The 9048-nt window shown below is 35.4% G+C and overlaps 2 protein-coding genes across 4 annotated transcripts; one reads left to right on the plus strand and one right to left on the minus strand.

Moving 5' to 3' along the window:
* Positions 1–463: 463 nt before the first annotated feature.
* On the plus strand, positions 464–3357 carry LOC107805256 (putative protein ABIL3). 3 transcript variants are annotated; one of them, XM_075220070.1, is made up of 9 exons: positions 464–566; positions 647–752; positions 1326–1408; positions 1899–2046; positions 2146–2245; positions 2353–2389; positions 2662–2804; positions 2897–2961; positions 3047–3357. In XM_075220070.1, the coding sequence occupies exons 2-9, from the start codon at positions 669–671 to the stop codon at positions 3143–3145; spliced, it is 759 nt and encodes a 252-aa protein (XP_075076171.1). In that variant the 5' UTR covers positions 464–566; positions 647–668; the 3' UTR covers positions 3146–3357. The 3 variants fall into 3 exon arrangements, with proteins under 3 accessions (XP_075076171.1, XP_016484736.1, XP_016484737.1); XM_016629250.2 differs by lacking the exon at positions 464–566 and having other exon boundaries at positions 589–752; XM_016629251.2 differs by lacking the exon at positions 464–566 and having other exon boundaries at positions 589–752; positions 2671–2804.
* Positions 3222–8174, minus strand: LOC107805255 (rho guanine nucleotide exchange factor 8). The gene is made up of 7 exons (XM_016629249.2): positions 7776–8174; positions 7362–7478; positions 6849–7003; positions 6670–6744; positions 5726–5992; positions 4733–5056; positions 3222–4010 (listed from the first exon to the last, which is right to left on the minus strand). The coding sequence occupies exons 1-7, from the start codon at positions 8041–8043 to the stop codon at positions 3564–3566; spliced, it is 1653 nt and encodes a 550-aa protein (XP_016484735.1). The 5' UTR covers positions 8044–8174; the 3' UTR covers positions 3222–3563.
* Between the last annotated feature and the right edge of the window lie 874 nt (positions 8175–9048).

The raw sequence follows: 9048 nt of genomic DNA on the forward strand, positions 1-9048 counted from the left end.
GTTGTTTCCTCTATTTTTGGTTTTTTGTTCTCCTTTCATATAAAGTGACTCTGAATAATTGTCACGAGATTTTATTATAACCGACCACCCCTTTGTTCTCCACGTCCATATAAGCTCAAATAATTCATAAGTACAAAAATAAATCATATATTTTACTTTTTGTTCTTGTTAGTTTTGGAGCACGGTAAAATTGTCTCTGTGTAACGTTATGGGTTCAAGTCGAAAAATGTTCAAGCAAAATCAACAAGTGATGCTTGTATCAGGGTAGACCACCTATATTATACGCACATGGGGTGCGGCCCTTCCTAGGGGCGTAGGCACCTTGTTTGAAGCGGTGTCACATGACATTCGATTTTTTTTGTTTGTAATCTTTGTGTATAAATAATAAATAAAATTAAAATATTAGGTATAAATATAAAAAAATGACATTGCTTATCCTGACAGTAATTTATTCATTTGTTCATTTTTCAAATATTGACACCGTTTACAAAAATTCCTGCATACGCCACCCCGGACCTTGCGTGAACACGAGATAATTTGTGCACCGAGCTGTCCTTTTGTTCTTGGTATAAAATAGAACCTGATAGCCTTCAAATGTAGAGATAAGGAGAGACTGTGATTTGCTCTAATTCTTGTTCTTTATCAGGACTTATTGCAGTGACACAAGAATGGAGGAGGAATTTAATTCATCTCCCAAAAAATATGCAGAATCTGAAACTGATGATGCAACTAAGTTTAACAACTCCCTGCAAGTAAGTTAATATGAATTTTTCTTTTAAACCTATCTGATTATGTGAATACTTTGTTTGTTTGTTGGCCAGTTTTTGGATGCTGAAAACTATGTGTGAGCTTGCTCACATTGTCAGTCCCAAAGTCCGGATAAAGGAGGAGAGTTACGGTAACCTAACAGTCGGCGTAAAACTCGTCAATTTATGATGAATCCTCGCAATATAATGTTAGACGGCTTAAATTACAGCAATATAGATGGTGGGGATTCATATAGTTAGACTCACCACTTGTTTAAGATTAAGGCATAGTTGATGTTGGTGTTTTTTTTTTTCTTTTTTCTCTCATTTTTGGGTTCTTGAAACTCTGTGTGAGCTTACTCACATTGTCAATTCCACGTTTTAAAACTGTAGTCAATTATGATGAGATCTCACAATACAATATTAAATTGAGTTGTGCTTAAATGGAGTGATGATTCATATAGTCGACTCCAACTTGCTTGAAGTTGTTGTTTTGGGTGCTAGAGGAGAGTATGTGTGTATAGTATTTCGTGCCAACAATTACTCGTGGAGCTAGCTTACATTTCTTTTTGATTGCAGGAACTAAAGGACTTGTGCTCTCAGCTTCACCATGCTGCAGATTATTGTGAGAAATCTTTTCTAAAAGCAGAAGAGAAAAAAGAGTGAGTATTTCTGTTTCTGCCTTCCAGCAGCATTTGGAAGCTAATAGTTGGGAGTCTTGTTCATGCAATTGAAAATTTTGTAACATGAGAACTCAAAACTAGGAGAAAATAGGAACATACAAGCAAAAACAGAATAGAAGAGTACAAAGTAATGACAGCTTCTAAGATATTTGAATATGATTCAAGTTATATACACTGACAGTGTAAAGATTTTTTACACTATCAGTGTAAAGGATCCAGGGAAGGGCCGTACCCCAAGGAGGTATCATGTAGGCAGCCTACCCTGAAGCATCACTGGATGATTCCACGGCTCGAACCCATGACCTATAGGTCACACAGAGACAAATTGACCGTTGCTCCAAGGCTTCCCTTCACCTTGTAAATGAAGTAATTCTGTAAATATTATTCACGCTGTCACTGCATAGAACTTAAACGCTCACTGAATACTGAAGCTCATTGCTAATGTAACAATCTATATTTCCATACGCAGTGTAGTGGAAAACACAAAAGAGTACCTCTGTAGAGCTGTTGTTACAGTCGTCGATCATTTAGGATGTGTATCAGCTAAACTTGAATGCCGGATTGCCAAGATTGACGCAGCTTCTGAAACAGAACTTCGGATTGATGGCTTGACTCAAGTTCGTAGCTTTTACTCAATTTCTTTATACTGTCGATATATATAACTTAAACGCATTAACAAGTAGTAATGTTTTTCTGTGATGGTTCAATTTGATTAGAGACTTGCAACCTGCCAACAATACTCTCAAGAGCTTGCTCTCTCAAGGCTTTGTTGCACTACTGATTTATCAACATATCATCGTCGCTATATATCACCACGTAATTAATCTTTTAGTACTTTTTAACATGTTCAATCCATTCAATAAGGTCATTATATTCTGATACCAAACATAATAACTTCCTAATACTTTTGTTTTCTAAACCAGCAACTCAACATCTCAGGAGAATGAAAGAAATGCCAAGGTAATATCTTTATCCAATCGCGTCATTTCAAGAACGGAAGCGGAGCCTTGGCACAACTGATAAAGTTGCTACCATGTGACCAGGAGGTCACGGGTTCGAGCTGTGGAAACAGCCTCTTGCAAAAATGCAGGGTAAGGCTGCATACATTAGACCCTTGTGGTCCGGCCCTTCCGAACCACTCCTAGCGGGAGCTTAGTGCACCGGGCTGCATATTTCAAGAACGATGTGAACTGGTAAAAAATAGGACTAATGGACTTGCATGATAAATGAAGGGGATTCAGTATACCAATTGACAATAAGGCTGTGGACAGAGATGAATTTGAGGCAGAAGAAGATGTGCCCCTATTTTTATACACTTACAACTACAAGCCTTCTCTACTTGAAGATTCAGAGAATTCTAGCTTTTCACCTCCAGGTAAGGAAAATACATTTACAATATGGAAATTTTCAACATTAGAGTTTTAATAACAAATGTTCATATTTCAATGTTCACATATGGATTTGCAGTACTGCCAGTTCGGGACGGTCTATCTGTAGTACCAAAAGCACAAAAATCCAACTTTGAATTTCAGGTACCCTTATATCAGCAATCTTTTGATATGGATATAGTGTTAAAAACCATGTTCATGTGTTTTTTTCTCTTTCTTTTGAATGCAGGAGGCTCGAAAGCTAAAACGAAACTTATTAAATTGGAGACCGATGCATAATAAGGACATAAGGTCACTCATTCGACGAGGTAGAAGAATAGTAACATGAACTTATGAAGAGTCTGAGACTGAGATTATAATTCGATTCAAGATTTTGTAGACAGATGCAGGCTTCATGTTACCAGTATCGAAAATATGTAGTCTTACTCTTGATTTGCAAATTATGTACATTATAAAGGGGACTTAGTAGTAGCAGCTGCTGCAAAAATATGGAGAATGGAGTTTATGCTACAAAAAATATACATTAAAAGCACAACATAACATTGTTAACTTCCCTATCCACAATGGAAGGAAGAGCAGTCGCATACTTCAAACACTAACCACATCCAACGCCTTAAAAAGGTCGGAGTATTTACACACAGGTAAACTTCCTAACTACTTCAGGTTTTGTTTACTTCCTATCTTCCTATCACCTTGACATTGTTCTCGTTTATCCTTTCTTTCCTCAGTGTCGTTGCCTAGTGCTGTTAGTCCCGAGCTGTTGGACTTCTTAGGCCACTTTCAATCTTGTCAATGTAGGAAAATTTCTTGGGAGTAATATTAGCTAGTTTTGTCATGGATTTGTTGTCATTTTCACCTTTGAAATAAGCCTCCAAGTTACCCGTCGAATGATTCTTCTTCATTCCTGTTTCCCCTAGCTCCACATTCCAGCCAATAAAATCGAATAAAGTCCTCGAAGACGGTGTTTGTGCTGTAGAACTTAACAACTCTGCCTCTAATTCCTTGGGAGTTGACACACCACTTAATGGAAGTGGAGGTGAGGAATCAGCTGAGAGGTTCTGGTTTGCTATCGCGAGTGATGGATCTTGCGTTAGAGAGTCCGCGTATAGCACGTCTTCAATACGTGACATAACTGTGTTAGCTAGGCTTTCTAGTACCCTTGAGTAGCTCTCCAGAATAGAGTGTCCTATATCCTGTACACATAGCAAAAAACAGAAACAAGCATGTCATGATTTTGTGAGGTAATGTGTGTTTGTTCCTCTGTCCGTTTCATTTTATATGTCACTCTTTCTTTTTTAGCCTGTTTCATAAAAGAATGACGTGTTTCTACACTTAGAAACTCTTTAACTTCAAATTTCCTACTTTTCCTTTAATGGTACGTTCTTATAATCTTATACAATCCAGGGAGAACCATACACCAAAAGCTAGCTATTGAGGTGGGAGAGCCCAAAATTATATAAATCCCACATCAGCATATTGCAATACCGATATGGGACTCAAGTCCAATATCTTATAATGGACCATAACAAACCACCACGCTCCGCATTCTTCGTCCCCGACGGCTGTGCGCTAGACTTTTCTAGCCCCGGGCGAATACTGCAATACCACGTCACCATCCATGGCACGGTGGACACGGAGGGCGGTGGATGGCTTTGATACCATTCATACAACCTAGGGAGAACCACTCCCCAAAAGCTAGCTATTGAGGTGGGAGAGCCCAAGGCTATATAAATCACAGATCAGCACATTGCAATACCGATGTGCGAGTCAAGTCCCATACCGTACAATGGACCATAAATATAGTCGTAGAAATATCATGATATGACTACAAGTTCTGAAGACCGTTATTTCTTCCTTAAATTATGTATCCAGTCAAACACGGCTTATATAAAATGAAATGGAGAGAGTAACTTACATTGTTATATTGGATTTTGCTGATGTCAAGGGAAGATTGAGGGATTCCAGGAAATCTTTGTTTTAAAAGGAGTAAGATAGTCTCTGCTCTCTCTTCAAAAAGTTCCCTTTTCTCCAAACTCACAGCTGATCCCCAAGAAGATTTTCCATCTTTATGGTGCATTTTTCTCTTCCAAATCACTACAGATGCCTCAATTCTGTTCTTAAGATCAAGAACTTTGTGTTCTGTGGACAAATCCATATTGGTTGAAAGGAATTGTTCAGGATCAAAGAACTCAACTGTGATGCTCTTGTAGATTGAATCACCAAGACTTTCTCTACCATTCTTCAAGAAATCAGAATAAATTCAAGGGGTTAATTTCACGTATGGTCATAAAAACTATCTTTTGTCAAATTAAAATAACGGAATTGTACGTACTATAACAGTAAAATCACTAAACTTTACTCAATATGACAGTATAAGTTGCAAGTACTATTTTTGCCACGCTAAAGTAACTGAACTTTACCCATTATAACAATATAAGACGCATGTGCTATTTTTGTCACATTAAAGTAATTGAACTTTACCACTATAACAGTAAAATCATTGAACTTTACTCAATTTGATAGTATAAGTTGCAAGTACCATTTTTCTCACATTAAAGTAACTGAACTTTATCCACTATAACAGTAAAATCACTAAACTTTACTCAAATTGATAGTATAAGTCGCAAGTAGTATTTTTGTCATATTAAAGTAACTGAACTTTACCCACTACAACAGTAAAATCACTAAACTTTACTCAATCTGACAGTATAAGTGGCAAGTACAATTTTTGTCACATTAGAGTAACTTAACTTTACTCATTATAACAGTAAATTCACTCAATTTTACTCAATCTGACAGTATAAGTCGCAAGTATTATTTTTGTCATATTAAAGCAACTGAATTTTATTCACTATAACAGGAAAACCGTTAAATTAACCATATATTCAAGAGAGTGTTTTTTCCTCACCTTGGGAAGAGATTCCATGTAGTTTTCAGGAATTTCCATTTCTGAGAGTATTTGTGCATTAATAGCCATAGATGCTTTATGTACTTGATTCACACAATCCTTTTGATATTGTAGCCATTTTCGACATGTATCCGAGAGACCTTCTGGTGGTACCTTGACTGTAGGTAGCCACCATTTATCATTCCTCTGTACACCTTTCTCAGATTCATCAGCATCTCTTGAAACATACCAGAACTCATTCTCATATTTGAAATTTTCCAAGCAATCCTGTTAAGTTTCATGAAATTTTCCAGTATTAGAGAATAGAGATAATGCAACTAATGTACTCCCTCTATTCCATTATTTGGAAACTCTTTGATGTTAAACTTTCCGTTTTACCTTAATTACATGCTCTTATAGCTATAGAAATGTCATAGCATGTTTTACATAGTGGCGCCGCCACATGTATTCAAGGGGTCGTCGGAAAATTATACTGCATAGCTTGGTAAAAAAATTATTTGTATATATATTATATATTAACACCTCTTGGCTTTTTCCTAGGGCGGATGCTGCATATGGATACTTGTTTCATTTGAACTCAGTATTTTTTATCCGGAGTATAAATTTATGTGTCACTGCATAGCAATAAATTATAGATATGTACCCATAACTTTAAAAATATAATAATTTCAATGCTAAAACATTAAAGAATCGACTCATAGACCTTAAATTCTAGATCCGTCTCTAACTTCTTTATGGGTTTATTTCTTAATATTTTGATCCTCCCTATTGAAAATACTGGCTCCCTCACTTATTTTAGACCACAATATATAAGGGTATTTTGGTATGTGTCAGATCTTTTTTTTCTTTATTAACCTCCTTGACCAGTCAAACACAATCATATAAAATGAAACGGAAAGAGTAATAGATTTATCAAGTAATAGCATAAAATTGCAGGTTCTCACAATGAGCATTGCATCAAGTTTTTTCAAGGCTGGGATGTTCATAAGCAGATCTCTTCTTTGTTGTGTCACCATTACCTGTCAAATTAAATCACATTTCTTATTTTCTTTTTTTTTCTTTAATAATAACTATTCTACTTTAAATCTTGAATTGGAAATGAGATAGAGAAATGATATAGGACCTCCATGTTTGTTCCATCCTTAGATTTTTGTTGAGAAGGAACAAATTCAACAATGTAATCTGATACAGATAAAAGCCAGTCTATTTCTTTTCTCCACCTTGCTTTTCTCTCTTGAGACATAGGCTCTAATTTCCATTGTTCTCCAAAAACAGAAGCTATATATTTCACACACACAAAAAAAAAGAAGAGTTATTTCTGAATATTTCTTGTAAAGAACAGAACCTAGCAAGATGGTTTTCACAATTTCATAATATATCATCATATGATGATATAAATATGAAAGGGAGCCTTGGCGTAACTCGTAAAGTTACTGTCATGTGACCAGAAGATCATGGGTTCAAGCCGTGAAAACAGCCTCTTGCAGAAATGTAGCGTAAGACTATATATAATAAACCCCTGTGGTTCGGCCCTTCCCCGGACCGCGTCATAGCGGGAAGCTAGTGCATCGGGCTGCCCTTTATAATAATATAAATGTCTAACACAAATATTATAACTGATTTTGGTGAAATTTACCTGCAAGATTAGTAATGGCATTTGATAAAGCCAGAGCTGATGAAACACCCTTTCCTCCACCTGACATATCTTCTCCTAATAGCAGCTTTGCAAATCTTTCTTTCATCATTTCCATGTCTAAAAAAAAAAAAAAAATTGCACATTGCCTCATCTTATTATATGCACAAATTCCAAGACATACAATTAATGATATATGTGAAGTATAAGGGTAAAACAACATCCAACATGTACATAATTGTAATTCAGACGTACACATGCATGCGTACAGGCAGAGGCAAATTCAGAATCAAGAATCAGTGGATTCAGAATGAATGTGGTTTCAATATATATAAACATTTCAAATTCTATTTGCATATGTATATATAACTCGATCCAAAACCAATGAGTTCAGCTGACATGAAAAATTATACGAACCTGAAGAATATTTATCTTTATGGTTGTTTCCTGATCTTGATCCTTCCTTTGCAAAGCGCGAAATAGGATTAACAGACCGATTAAAAACGCTACCTATATGTTGTTTTTCTAATAATGCTGAAGATGATTTTCCACCTTGACTTCTAAAATCCATGGCTTCTCTACCATGTCCATTTTCTAACATAACACTATGTGCTTGTCTTCCCTCAAACATCTTCCTAAAATTGAAAGATTTTGACTTATGAATCTTGTATATTTCTCTAACCATTTTATGCCTTGTAATACCTACCTATTTCTTGAACTTGTTACTATAGCAACATAATGTCACATAGAAAAAATTGTCAAAAATCAAAGGCAATGATATGATGAATATGAGAAAATGGTAATTTTTTCTTCTTATTTTTGATAACAATAATAAGGAAGAGAAATAGTGGGAGATATGTTTTAATTTGCAGCTAAGTATGTTAATGAATTTTTTTGGAAAGTGGGGTGCATGTTTGATGAAGGGGAAACTGAAAGGGAAAGGGGTAGGTGAAAACAAGTGGTTTTGGGATTTATTAATGGTTGAATTTTTAATACTAGCAAAAAGCCCGGGAAAGCATATAATGGACAACTAACTCTCGTTTAATCTCGTTGATGCCCCTCTTTTCTTATTATTCTTTTTTTTCCTTTGATTGCCTAAATTTTAGGAAAATGAACTGTATAGACGCTGTAAAAATAATAGGCGGAATATATATATATATATATATATATATATATTTGTATATTTTTTGTATATATATACATTCTGTATGTTATATACCAAAATTATACAAATTTTATACATTTTTTCAGCTACCAGATGTAAATAGTTTCTAGCGCGGGATAAAAGTGAATACCCCAAAATTTTTATGGGAAATGAAACGGGTCAATACCCAAATGATCAGCCCAACCCGTCCAAGGTTGGACTGGTTATTGATCCACTCATTTATTGAACTCAGCTCATCTTGATCCAACCCATTTAAAGTTGATCTGATTTTTAGCCCAAATTGATCTATGAGTAACTTTGCCAAAATATCTTTAAAATAATTATTTTTTGTTTGATATGTTATATATGACCATAACAGAAAAAAAATCTTATTTAATAATTATACAATTCATAAGAAAACAACACGTACTAAGTAAAGCTTGATAAGAGTTGGGCAGGTTGGGTTATGACCCAAATTTTAGCTTATCTTAGCCCAAGTAACTTAAATGACCCGCTTGATTACGGACTCAACCTATTTTAACCTGC

This window comes from Nicotiana tabacum, chromosome 8, assembly GCF_000715075.1.
Source record: "Nicotiana tabacum cultivar K326 chromosome 8, ASM71507v2, whole genome shotgun sequence".
NCBI classification, from domain to species: domain Eukaryota; kingdom Viridiplantae; phylum Streptophyta; class Magnoliopsida; order Solanales; family Solanaceae; genus Nicotiana; species Nicotiana tabacum.